The 13,157-nt window shown below is 50.8% G+C and overlaps 6 protein-coding genes across 6 annotated transcripts; 1 reads left to right on the top strand and 5 right to left on the bottom strand.

Moving 5' to 3' along the window:
- The first annotated feature begins 105 nt into the window (after positions 1-105).
- Positions 106-2,498, top strand: J3458_018962 (uncharacterized protein). The gene is made up of 2 exons (XM_007810089.2): positions 106-1,994; positions 2,126-2,498. The coding sequence occupies exon 1, from the start codon at positions 205-207 to the stop codon at positions 1,921-1,923; it is 1,719 nt and encodes a 572-aa protein (XP_007808280.2). The 5' UTR covers positions 106-204; the 3' UTR covers positions 1,924-1,994; positions 2,126-2,498.
- Positions 2,148-2,614, bottom strand: J3458_018961 (uncharacterized protein; the record flags this gene model as incomplete). The annotated part of the gene is made up of 2 exons (XM_066121335.1): positions 2,148-2,320; positions 2,404-2,614. 2 exons carry the CDS (start codon positions 2,612-2,614, stop codon positions 2,148-2,150), a joined length of 384 nt encoding a protein of 127 aa, XP_065973690.1.
- Positions 2,615-3,493: 879 nt separating this feature from the next.
- Positions 3,494-5,641, bottom strand: J3458_018960 (uncharacterized protein; the record flags this gene model as incomplete). Its single annotated transcript, XM_007810088.2, has 1 exon — positions 3,494-5,641. The coding sequence occupies one exon, from the start codon at positions 5,639-5,641 to the stop codon at positions 3,494-3,496; it is 2,148 nt and encodes a 715-aa protein (XP_007808279.1).
- A 663-nt stretch (positions 5,642-6,304) lies between these two features.
- On the bottom strand, positions 6,305-7,872 carry J3458_018959 (uncharacterized protein; the record flags this gene model as incomplete). Its single annotated transcript, XM_066121334.1, has 2 exons — positions 6,305-6,648; positions 6,711-7,872. 2 exons carry the CDS (start codon positions 7,870-7,872, stop codon positions 6,305-6,307), a joined length of 1,506 nt encoding a protein of 501 aa, XP_065973689.1.
- A 1,133-nt stretch (positions 7,873-9,005) lies between these two features.
- RSE1_5 (pre-mRNA-splicing factor rse1) lies at positions 9,006-11,268 on the bottom strand (the record flags this gene model as incomplete). The annotated part of the gene is made up of 3 exons (XM_066121333.1): positions 9,006-10,323; positions 10,451-10,781; positions 10,842-11,268. 3 exons carry the CDS (start codon positions 11,266-11,268, stop codon positions 9,006-9,008), a joined length of 2,076 nt encoding a protein of 691 aa, XP_065973688.1.
- A 431-nt stretch (positions 11,269-11,699) lies between these two features.
- On the bottom strand, positions 11,700-12,871 carry RSE1_4 (pre-mRNA-splicing factor rse1; the record flags this gene model as incomplete). The annotated part of the gene is made up of 2 exons (XM_007810086.2): positions 11,700-12,514; positions 12,628-12,871. 2 exons carry the CDS (start codon positions 12,869-12,871, stop codon positions 11,700-11,702), a joined length of 1,059 nt encoding a protein of 352 aa, XP_007808277.2.
- Between the last annotated feature and the right edge of the window lie 286 nt (positions 12,872-13,157).

The raw sequence follows: 13,157 nt of genomic DNA, 5'->3' as shown, positions 1-13,157 counted from the left end.
AGTGCTGCCATAGGCCATCCAACCGGTTGACACTAGACAACTCTCCTCACCCATTCCCATCGATTCCAGTTAGGTTACGTTCGTTTCCCCCCCCACCCCCCCCCTTTTTTTTCTCTTTTTTCTTTTTCAAAGGCCAGCCTTCTTTTCAGCTTCAACCGTGCACAGAATAACTACAGCTTTGTCCTATGACCGCATTTGTCCACCATGACACATCACCTAGGGACTACCCCTTCCGGTATAAGCATGGAATCAGTCTGGGTGTCGCTCCCGAAACCAAGCAGCGACGGGTCTGAATCGATGGCAGATCGTATTCGCAGAGTCCAAGAAGATCTTGGCGAAATTCATACCTTTTATAACATTTCCATATCACCCACGCGACGGAACCGCCTGGATAGGTTCTGCGACGATGAACTAGAGTCCCTCGGCCACGTTGACTTTGAAGCTCTGAATCAGCAGGATAGAGTGGACTACATTTTGTTGCGTAATTTTTTGAGGCGGTACAAGGCGCGGTTGAAGTCTGATCAGGACACAGACAAGAGCATGGCACCATTGCTGCCGTTTGCAGCCATCATTGTGTCTCTATGTGAGCATCGAGAGCGCGTCAAACCCATCCGCCCAGAACATATTGCAAGTAAACTCAACGACGTGAAAAGTTTGGTTGGCAAGATACATCAAGATGTCGAGGATGGAAAGATAAAAACCAGCAAGTCCAGCGCTTATAAGGCATCTAAAGTCATCAGCGAGCTTCGTAGCCGCCTCGCCGAGATGTTCAACTTCTATTCGTCCTACGATTCTCAGTTTGACTGGTGGGTTACTTCACCCTGGAAGGCAGTTGATGCAGCGTTGGAGAAACATTTTTCCCTAGTCCAGAGCAAGTTGGCCGGTATACGCCCGGATGGCAATGGCGATGTCATCGGCCAACCGATTGGACGTGAAGCACTCCTCAATGAGCTTGAAGCAGAAGTCATTGCCTACGCGCCAGAGGAGCTGGTGCAAATTGCCAAGCAGCAGTCCAAGTGGTGCGAGCAGCAAATGAAACTAGCCTCGACGGAGCTCGGATTTGGTGACGACTGGAAAAGGGCCCTCGAGCATGTCAAGACGAAATTTGTGCCCCCGAGTGAACAGCCCCAACTCGTCATGCAACTCGCCCGCCAAGGAGCCGACTTTGTCCGAGACAATGACCTCGTAACCGTTCCGCCTTTGGCCGAGGAAACCTACCGCACCATCATGATGCCAGCCGAGCAGCAAAAGGTCTCACCCTTCTTCCTCGGTGGATCCATGATCCAAATCGCCTATCCCACAAACGACATGCCGTACGACCTCAAGCAGATGGTCATGCGTGGAAACAACAGACACTTTTCCAAAGCCACTGTGTTTCACGAGCTCATCCCTGGCCACCGGCTGCAGCTCCATCAGGCCCAACGGCACCGAAGCCATCGCCTACTGTTCCAGACCCCCTTCTTCGTGGAAGGATGGGCCATGTACTGGGAATTCGTCCTCTGGCAGCGCGGCGATTTCTTCGTCTCACCCGAGGACCGCGTCGGCACCATGTTCTGGCGCATGCACCGCTGCGCTCGTATCATCCTGTCCCTGAACTTCCATTTGGGCAAGATGGAGCCCCAAGAGTGTATCGACATTCTGGTCAACTGGGTCGGGCACGAGCGGTCTACGGCCGAGGGTGAAGTGAGACGGTGGCTGAATGGAGATTACGACCCTCTTTATCAGATTGCGTACATGATTGGTGCTCTGCAGCTCGTCGAGCTGAGAAGAGAGGTGCTCACGTCCAACAGGATGACCGAGAAGAAGTTCCACGATACCATTCTTACGTATGGCGCTATCCCTAACGAACTCGTGAGGGCTTTGGCACTAGACCTAGATCTGAAGCCGGACTTTAAGGCAAACTGGAGATTCTACAAAGGGTAACGTGCTGCAATTGGGAGAAAGCTGAGTTTTTTTGTGCTTTGGATATATTTAATCGATGCGTAAGGGTACATGTGAGCAGTTCCCCCCCTTACCCCCCCCCTTACCCCCCCCCCCTTTTTTTTTTCTCTTGCAGAAGAAAAAGAAGGAAAAAAAAAAGGGTTTCTATTTATAACGGCTAATCACGCTATTTTCTGTTTCCTAGACCATTTGGCTACTACCTTTTATCATGTCTTACTCCCCGTCGCTTGCTTGGAGCTCCTGCGAGCCCACGTCTCATGTCCTGGTTTCGGCGGTACGCCCCATGTTTCGACGACTTCTCCCGTCGCAGTTATCTGGGTGACGAGCTGCGGCGAGCCGCAGTAGACGCTGCCGCAGTATTGGCTACCGGGACCTTTGACTGTAGATGTCCGCCGACAGGTTAGCTATTTTTCTTTCACGAAGGTCGTGCGAGCCAGCCCGGATGAATGTATTTGTGCGCACCCTCTTTCATTTGCTTCTTTGGCGGTATAGGAACAGGACTGCTTGGCATATTCAAGTAGGTTTGGATAGATGAAAAAAAAACAGCTCCCCAGGCCAAAGAGAGAGAGGGTGTCATCGGGTCCGAATGGCCATGTTCAATATATACTCCTCGACCATGCCACACCTTGCCGATACCTAGATGCAATGCTTTTGCCACGTTATTCAGCACCATCGAACCACGGGCACGTAGCACAATGAGATAATACGCATTGAAACCAGAGCAGAATGAGATAAGCCGTGCCAATGGCGTGTGTTGTCCAAATGCAGCCAAAAGTGCAGCATTACATGGAAGCGAGACACGGGTGGCGTGTTTCGCCAGATATGCCGGCCATGGGGATCTACATCAATTGATGACACGTATGTCCAACCAGGGCTCTTCCTTCAACGGAGCCCAGTGACACGGAACCAATATGGTTGCAGCTATTGCTGGCGTGGCTGTCCACTGGAGGTGAAGGAATTGGTCATGCTATGCGATGCAACGGCCTGTTCTGTTTGGCTGTTGGTCTCATTTTGCCCAAGCTGTTTGCTTTTTGCAGCAGCAGTGTGGCGTGGTGTCGAGGGGGGGAGAGGAGATGATTATTTACCTATCATCTTTCCACTGGTAATTCGGGGCGAAGCAGGCTTTGGAATGCTTCATGTTTATGCCTCTCTATAACGAACAAGCTGTTGAACAGGGCTCCCCCACGTTACAAAAGGACCAGGGTGAGGCTCCGGGGTTTTCTCCCACGGTTCGGATATTTGAACCGTTGTTGCATAGGACTTCACCTTCTTAAGCCATGTCTCGATGAAAAGAGATGCGGCCGCAATCGGGATATCACTTCCAAGTCGATGGGCGTGGCGGCGCAACACAAACTCATATACAACACAAGCCAGCAGTGACACTTGGACACATTTGCCAATGATGGGTTTTGTATTTTACAAAGAAACATGCCAACATGGTAGTACAAATGAGTGACTCCGCAGATGCAAAATGAAACCTTCGTCGCAACGCCCAATAAAACCACCAAAACACATGTCAATGACGGCAAACATGCCAACACTCGGCTCAAGACTACAACATTTCCACGTCATCCTCCTCTAATAAGCCCAGACCGCTATCATACCTTCTGCGAAGCTTCTTCGCACTCGTGGTTGGTACTAAAGAGTCGGAAGCAGCAGCCACAGCTTTCCCGTCTACACAGGACGGGGAAGAGGCGAGCTCATCTTCCGCTTCGTCGCGCAGATAGACTTGCTTCTCTGCCCGCCCGGGACTACTCAGAAACTCGTGGCTCATCTGCAAAACGCGCTGCAGCTCAGCCTTCATCGAGTCCATGGCCGCCTTGGCCTTGTCCCGCTCGTCTTCCATGCGGCTTTGCAAACTGCCCTTGTCTACGCGCAGCACTCGGATGGTTTCATGAGCGGCGCGCAAGGAGTCGTTGACCCTGTCGATTTCACCGCGCAGCTCCAAAACTCTCGCATCCCGGAGAGCCAGAGCGGCACCGTGGCGTTTATTCAGCGACACGACGTGCCGGGTGCTGCTGTCTTGAACGTCGCTTATTTCCTTTTGTAGATTGGCGGATTGTCGCACGGCATCGGCAAGTCTCTCCTGCAGCTCGGAGATGCTCGCGTCTCTCTTTGCGAGTTCTTGTCGGTCAAACTCCCTTTGTGCCGAGTGCGTGGCGCATGCTTCGCGGTGTTCTTGCTCCATCCTCTGCACGAGCTTCTCGAGCTCAGACATGTCGCGGATATACCCGCCAACTGCGCCCTTTAGACGCTCGTTTCCGATCTCGAGCTCCTGAACTTTGAGGTTCTTCTCGTGGAGGAGGCGCTCGGCCTTTGCCATTTCGCTTTTGAGATCGTCCATGACGCTGACTCTGGCGTCGAGTTGTTTGCGCAGGGACTGCTCAAGCTCGTGATACTCGTCTATGGACGATTCGTCTTCCTTGGCCTTCTTGGCCAGTTCGCGCAAGCGTGTGAGCAGGAGATCGAGCACCTCGGCGCCATGGGAAGTCAGCGGCAGTGCAATCTCCCCGGGCGTGAGATACTCCAGCTCCAGACGAGCGGCTCGGAAGCCAGATGATAGCGCTATAATCATCTCGCTAGCATCTGCTCCAGGGAATCCGAGGTCGGCAATTGCAGCGCTGAGTTGTCGTACGGCTTCCGTTCGATCAGACATGTTTTGCAGCAAAGCCTCAATCTTGCCCTCCAAGACGTCTGCTGCAGAGTCACCGTCGCTCCGAGGTGAGATGGACTCCACAGAGGCAAGCTTCTCTTTCAGTTTTGAGCTCAGATTCCTGTATGAATCCAGAGTGGCCGTCAATTTACACACCTCGAGCTGCAACGACGCAAGCTCCTCTTCCGCTTGCCGTTTCTCAACGTCAGGAAAGCAAACCTGGACACCCATATGAGATCGGGGGGTAGGCAGACACGGCCTTGAGGAGCACGGCGTAGAAGGCAGCATAGGGCTGGTAGCAGGAGGCGTGGGAAACGACGACCTCGCTCGGGAGGGAGTGCTCGTCACAAGGTGTGCCATGGTCGCATCGCCAAACTGGTCCTCGTCCATGGCCATGTCCGTGTATTCATCCGCAAACGGGTCACGCGCTGCCAATGTCCAGTTATAGCTTCTCGTATGATGATGCGGAGTCTCGGGCCTCTTGGCTAGCTCGTCCTTGAGATTTTCAATCTGCTGCTCCAGGTCCCAGATCCTCTCATTGTCAACAACAATGGTGGCGTTTTGCAGCTCGTAAATCTCTCTGTCCCTAGACTTGATTTCAGACTTGAGATGGCTAATCTCAGCTTGAGATTGCTGTGCCTTGCGTTTCTTTTCCTGCTCGAGCTTGTTGAGCAAGTCGCGAAGATTGTTTCGGCGAACGCGTCTCTCAACACGGCCATCGATGGTGTGATGCAACGGGTGTGATGATTGATGATGATTGTGGGATAGGAAGATTGGGTTTTGGGGACCAGGAGTTCCGCTTCTGGTGGAAATGGCTGGTGTTGACGCACGACGCCGCTGTCGAGGAGTGTTGATGGATGTGCGGTTGATCATGGGCGTCAATCCGCTAGACATTGATATACCTGGATCAGAGAATCGAACTGCCTTCCTTGCCCGTCGCGGGGTTTTGGGTGGCAGAGCTGGAGACTCGGTTTCTTCTGGCTTCACGATGCCAACATTGCTTCGACGGGTTCGCCGAACCGCAATGGGGATATTGAGATCCGCCATACCGTACGATGTGGCCATAAGACAAACACAATGTCGATGGTCTGGGGGGCAACAAAGATGCCGCAAGTGAGAATCGACAGCCCAGGATGACGGGGAAATCAAAAGTCAAAGGTCCAAGAGAAGGCTTCAATTTGCATTTAAGAAAACAAAGGACCGTGTCAATGGGCCGGTCGCCTTGTTCGACGTGTCTGCCAGAGGCATTGTCACCATGCGACGCAGACTGGGCTGTTGTTTACTTATTTCCATTTACGGTTTAGCTGCCGGTCACGTCGGTGGCTCGGCCCCACCGCGGCGGCAACCGTTAACCAACCGTTTCAGCGATGGCAGGGGCCAGGTCAGACCCTGGATCTTTTTGGTGTCGCAACTCCATCTGCAAGGACGTGCAAATGCAACCAGACGCTTGGCCATCGGGTCGCCAGTCGCGAGAGACCCGCGCCACGGTTGGCCTGCTATGTCTTTTTTATATTGTCGGCTTCTTGGTGCGAATCTGTATGAATAAATTAATGGCCTTGGTCGTGTGCGAACAGGGAAAACCATAGTATTCCAACTATTCACGTCGTTGCCTGTGCAACGGCCGCCTTCATCACCGTGAATCAAGTGAGCCGCCAGATATTCACTGTCGCGTCCGGCTGTCATTGTAACCTTCTCCACACTCGTCTCGCTCTACGCCTGCAGGCCATCGTGCAGCCCGGCCAACCCGGAACTTTCCCACCTGGGGCCAATTTTTTTATACAGCTGGAGCTCCTTTCCCAGGGATAAAAATACCAGCCCCTCTGATGTGGCTGACATTGCTGTGATGGGAGATTTCGCCATAAAGCCCAGACTTGTATTCCGTACTCTACTTCCCCCGACCAAATTTTCACGAACGACGTTAGAGCCGTCAGTGGATAGAAGGGTAAAATCGTATCCATCCGTCGAGTCGTCCTGCTCATCAGGTTGTCGAGGATGACGGACCCAAAGGAGTTGCCTAGGTAGTGGGCTCAAGCCAAGTCCGTCGCCTTTGGCATCTAAGGCTCACCGTAAGTCCAAATTTTTCTTCTTATCGTGCAGTCCAACCAACATTACTTACCGGCGAATGCCCTTTCGGCCTTTTTACACTGGACTTGAACATCTGGCGGTGGCCAAAAGTCAATGGTGCAGTCCCAAGGAACCACCGTGTTTTTGTCGACGACCCCAATCAGAAGAGTTGGAGGCTCTTCGTCGCCAGACTTGGATCTCTTGTCATACCAGTCGCCTGCAAGTGAGTAGCAAGGCATGTTCGATTGGCCTGGCACCGATTCCGCGAAAACGGAGGTGACGTTGGCTATGTACCAAGCGTTCCGGTCGACCGGGTTGTCTGCGATGGCGAGTTGCAATTCCTGCGAGGGATTGTCATATGCCAAAACGAGTAGATCTGGCGTTCTCCTCCCCTTGTGCCATGCCGCGGATAGACCCGACGATGAGGATGTTCGAATACTGCCGCGCTCGTCCGTCACCTCCCCTGGTTTCCATATTCCGGATTCCGCCTCGGAGACCTGGGAAATAAGATTGGTCTGGCTCAAGTAAAACAGGTGGACTGACCCCGTTCGATCGGCTTCCATAGCAAGAGGAGTGCCTGGCTTGGGTTCCGGAGCCGATGATTCCAGCTTCTCGTTGATTCTAAAGTGGGTGACTGTCCTGTTCACCCATTCGGTAATAAGAAGATGGCCAGTGTCTTCTTGGAAGACCAGTAGTCTGCGCTCCTGGCCAGAGTCTCCTTCTTTCCTAACGAGCAGTGATGCCAGCTGAGACTTGTCCGACATGATAAATGGCGTAGCCGTCTCTTGAGCTTCTGTCGTAGTCGAAGTGGGAGTATATTGTGTGCTTGGTGTTGATAACACAGCAGTCACTGTATGCTGTGTCGAGTTACGACGGGTAGTTGACGACGCACCAAGAGAAATCGGCTGTGTTTGACTAGTAAGAGCTGTTGTCGACGAGATATCGTCATCGCCCGTCGTGTCAGATTTCCTGGCAGACTCCAACTTGAGTACCACCCCAAGAACGACCGCACAAGTGATTACGATGAACACCGAGAGTCCTACCGCAGGGTAAAAGAATCGTTTTCGACGATACCAAGGAACCTCCCGAGGCTGAGTATAGTAATGATTATGAACAGGCCCCGTCGCATTTCTCTTCAGTCTGCTTTCATATTCCGGAGGAGGGCCAAAGGCCTCAAGCGGGATGCTGCCAGTCACCATGTTGCGGTTCTCCATGGGAGACAGGCCAGGGGATGTCTATCGGAGACAATGCGCATGAGAAGCCGGGAAGAACTCTCTCGGGGGACAAGCTTTATTAAATGCCATTCCTTCGGTGCATGTTCGTATAGAGAAAGCAATTGGGGGGGGGGGGGGGGCGAGCAAAAAAGGTCTCCAGCTCGGTTTGCGTCACACGCCTCATGTGCTTTTGACGGCAACAGCTAGCCACTGCAAAAGAAGAGCTTCAGGCAAAATACGCCCAAGTGTAATCCAAACGGTGCATCAGTGGCGACATGATTCATAGTGCACATCTTCCACTTTTTGACAACAGTCAGAGTCGATTGCACCGACAGACTCCCAAGTCGCGCTCTCTTCACAATGAGCGACTGGCCTGCACATGACCGTCGAAATTTCCAAATCTCCCTACAAACCAAAGGGCAGTGAAATTTCGTGTTCTTCATGAGACACAATTTGACAAATTAAGCTGTTGTCGCCTGTTGTCCAGCGCCGGTTGTTTGCCAATGCCAACACCTACCCGTTGTTTCACGGGAGTTTGAGATTGCTATCAAGGATTCTCCAAAAACAAAACTACCGATGCAGAATGATTCATCATTCTTCAGTTACAAGCTTGGAGTATTTTTCGCCCTTTTGACCGTCCACGAAATTTGATTTCTAGCGCATTCCGTCGAGTCGTCTACTATGGGCCGGTAGCTAGAACAACCAACGTCCACAGTATATTCCATCATGCAACGGTTAAAAAAACCACACATTCACTTACGGCAAGGTCATCATGGATCATCTTGGTCGGAGCTGATGTCAATCACCACACAACATGCGCGTAGTGACATGGGAAGGGGTTCGTTCTGAAATGTCACGGATCTAATTCTGCGTCCATGCTCTGCTGTCTAAATGTTCGGAGCCCTTGGTGAAAGAGCAATCAGCTCATGTGGAGCCCGTACAATGAATGACAGGGCCTCCTCTTCCGCTACATTGAACAACATGGCATGTCTGTCCTATTGTGTTGGAGCACTCAGGTACTACCAGTGTCACAGTATGATATGACTTGAATGACGTACCCGTCTGTGTGGCAACTCTACTGCTCAATCAGAAGACGGAGCGGATTCGGACGTCCTGTTCTCTGCGTCAGTAACTCAGACTGTAAAATCGATGGTACAACTTACGGAAATCCTTCTTTCCACCTCCCTAACGGAACGGTCGAGCTCTCCAGCAATCATTTGCTTCTTTTCCCGAGATAGGAGTGAAAAGCGTTCACACAAGTCTCCGTCTATGACACCTTTTACAGGGACGTGATATCCTCGGTACATCAAGTGGTCACGGCCAGCAAGAGGCGGATCTTCGTTGCGCATGTGCATCTCCAAAGTCTGAAAGAAATCGGCCGTTTCTCTGGTGACAAGGGGGATGAGTACCCCAATGGTCCCCTGCAATCCACTCCATAGCAAAACATCCTGCCCGCCAACCACCAAGCTAGTCTTGCAGATGCTTGTCGGTATATCTTGGACAAACATGTGTGCCATCAGTTGAAGCCTATGAGCGGCGCCATGAAGATAACTTTGACCATTGCTAAGTTGCACGTCTGACCCAGGCTCATCAGCCTCGGCGCTAGCTTTATCGGGGCATCGTACGATCCATATATTTCCGAACTTATCGCCGCCTGCCACGGATTCGTAATCTGCCATAGCTAAACAAGTCGTCCAACGAGCGATTGTATCGTCCACAAAAGGCAAGAGTTTATTTGAGACGGGATTGTAAACCACCATGGTCACGCCGTGCTGCACGTCGCCAACAACAATTCGGAAACCTTGGGATTGTAAGGAGACAATATGCTGCGGCGAAATGTCTGCTTGCGCCTTTCGGAGCAATTGCCTCATGCCTAGGTCGTAAATTCTCAGAGTCTTGCCGATTCCAGCGAGCAGTCGGCCGTGAAAGGACAGGAGTGCCGTAGGTGGCTCTTCGACCTTGGTTTTATGGATAAATTCCAAGCTTCTGCCATCATCATGAAAACGATAGACGTGTATAAAACCTTCGGAGGACTGTCTTGGGTTGACAATCATGTCTTTGCCAGTGCCGATAATCAGGAAGCTTTCGCCATCCTGGCTTGTGAATGGCACGACTGCTGCACTGACACCCGCTTCGTTCCCTTCCAAGTGTACCCTGTCAAGCACACTCGGGGCATCTGCAACAGGATTAATGATACTAACGCAAGACGCCCATCTTCCTTTCCCTCTTGGGAGGCCAAAGTCGCCGGGTGGTAGGTGCTTAGCATCACCGTTGGTGACATTTGTATCAGCTAATAGTTGTGCACAAAGTGATGGGTCCAAAGTGTTGTTTTCAGACTCTATGGTGTATAAGTAAGGCTGATCCGGATGCTTGACAAGTTGTCGCGGAGTGTACGCAAGAGGCACAAATTTTTGAATAAACGAATCTTGTAATTTTTCAACAGAGAAGATGCTGTAGTATCGGATAATTAGTCTCTACACCTCAAAACAACTGCTTCATTGCTGGTTCACTTCCAAACTGGAATATGACCGAAACGATGCCCGGAGTAGCCAAGGGTGGTACACATGGAATAACGTACTAGAGATGATCCTTGTGGATTCCAACGATGCCTTCCTCGCACTGTTCACTCGTGAAATTCCAGGCCCATTCAAGTTCATGGTATGAAAGGGGCGTGACTAAAAACCCGCCCATGATTGGATCTATGTGTGCTATCCAGGAGGTGGTGCTAAGCGCCAAGATACATCGCTGGTTGTGAAGTGCAACAGGGAAAAGTTTTATAGGCTTTGGACCAAGAAATCGGAGCCGTGTGTCGCTCAAGTCTCCCGTGACTTCATCCAATACAGTTCGCAAGTAGACCCCAGAATTAAGGCCAACATGGAGGTACAATGTAGAGCCGCCCGAGGAAGAGTCTTGCATATACGTTATACAAAGCGCGGATGGAGCTGCTGTTAGAGCTTGAATGGACTTACTTTCGAGAGTTGATTCGGGCTCCAAACTTAGTATTCGAACAGTGCAATCGTCACATCCAACAGCCAGAAAAGGACTTCGTAGTCGACCTTCAGGCACGGGGCCCAAACCGAGAGATGTAACGCTTCCTATCTCTTTTCGTTCGTCAAACTCCGCAAGAGATCCGTCTTCATCTACCTCAAAGTAGACAATCTCCCCTGAGCTTAGAGCAATGGCCACTTGCCGCTCATTTGTCGCAGCAGCAACAATAGTACGATGCTGAGGAACTGGCCATTCGGTAAACTGTCCGCTTTGGATATGACGAATCCCTTTCGAGTAAACTTGGAAGAGACTGTTCTTGCCGATTTGTTGCACCGCAAGCGTTGCCACAGTTGTGATGAATCCCGAATCAGTCACTTGAGTTACTGTCTCCCCGACACTCAAAACCATAGTGTCGTGCAAGAAGGTAAGAATAATATACGCATCGTAGTCGTCACTTTGCGTAAGCTTGGTGGTCCAAACCGCCGATGGAGTACCTGGCAACTCTGACGCAACAAGCTCGTTAACTTCCAGCCCATGCCTCAAAATCCGGAGTGTACTTCTTGCGCCATTTCCACAAGCAGCGTATATTTGCGGGATATCCTCTCCAGCTTGAGTTACTATTTTGCAGTCCATGAGTGGAGCCATTGAACTTACACTTTCAACCAAAGTTAAGTTTTCAAGTGGCCGCGGGTGGAAGTAAACAGGATGATAGGATGCCTGGTAATCAGTAGGAAAGTCATCGCTGGTAAACTCGGTCTCGTCATCATCATCACCCAGTTTTTCAAACTGGTAGAATTGATAATTACCGAATTCACCAGCAGTGAAAAGAAAGCCACTCTTCATAATACAAATACTATTAGAAACCGGAATCGTATCAAATACTTGATTTTAATACGGGTAACCTCGCCTGTTAAATTTCCATCGGCATCCTCTGCCATATCAAGTGTCACCTTGAATAAATCTCCATCATCGGTCTGAAGCAGAAAAAAGAATGCGCTGGTACTCCCTTTGAGTTTATGCATAACTCCCGATACTATTATGCGCCTTCGTTGAGGATCCTCGGTAGCGCCTCGACGTCTTGGAATTGGAACGCGGAATGCTTCTTGGTTTGAATGCCTATATGTGACGTTTTCTTCTCCACATACCAAGACACCACTCGGACCGTCGCTCCCACCAGGGACCTGGAAGAGCAAAGACGACGTTGGGTCAACAACTTCAGACCACTTGCGGACAACATGGTTTAATCCAAGATCCAGTTCATAATATACGAGCTGTATTTCCACCTCTGCTGAATCATCTTGTTCCGCCTCGGTGTAATCCGCTTCGAGAGCCGCAAATACAGGATTGGCATAGCCGACATCGAGGGATACAACAGAGAAGACGAGAATACCGTGCTTATGAGCCTCCAGTGGCGATGATATAGTGAGCTCGGCCTCAGCGTTGCGATTAAGGACATAAACCAGCTTGTTCTTTTCGATAGAGGCAATCAGACAAGCACGACCCTTTGGGTCGGCGGCAAGATATTGACCTGGGATAACACGGCGTACACCTGATTTTCCAAATGTTGCCAGATGGATACGAGAGAATGAGTTCTTCGTCGGCGCGTACTCGACAATGGCGATCCGGCCCGAATCGGAAGCGAGGATAATGTAGTCTGGTTACAAAAAACTGTATCAGTGTCGGACCCATAATGCACAAAAATATCTTTCTGTCGCTAAACACTCCATCACTACAACGTTCGGTAATATCAGTCAGCGTGTAACGTACCTTTTGAGCTACCAGCGAGGCGGAAGGCAGCGATGGATCTGATGATACCAAAGACATCATGAGACAGCAATTTTATAATCTTCCCCGAATTTATGTCCGGGCGATAGAGATTCAATCGTGGCCCAGAAGCTGTCACAATCTGTTGCTCTTTTGTCCCAGAAAATTGGCCGATGATGGCTTGCGTGACACTCGTTGGTGGCTGGATTGTCAGCGAATAGAGGAACATGTTAGAAGTGGTAGCCATTGCGAATAGTTGCAGCCGCAGATGGCTTGCGCAGCTCTATGCCTGTTGTGACACGGTGAATTGAGCGCAGCTATGGGGTGTGAGGAGTCCAGATTATCGTACCCAGTTTGTTGCAAACGTTAGATGCTGCGTTGTGAAAAAGCTGTACCTTGATTGATCTTTGATTGATAGTTGAACCAGCGACTCATGCACGTGATCAGGTTGCTCTTATCGATAGAGCTATCCCTTTGAGTGTGCTAAGGTCCTTTTTTGTAACTGACCAGGATTCAAGCCAATAAAAATCATT

This window comes from Metarhizium acridum (assembly GCF_019434415.1).
Source record: "Metarhizium acridum strain ARSEF 324 chromosome Unknown scaffold_555, whole genome shotgun sequence".
In the NCBI taxonomy this organism is placed as follows: domain Eukaryota; kingdom Fungi; phylum Ascomycota; class Sordariomycetes; order Hypocreales; family Clavicipitaceae; genus Metarhizium; species Metarhizium acridum.
Note: the sequence above shows the minus strand (reverse complement) of the source record. Positions and strands in the feature narration are given on the sequence as shown.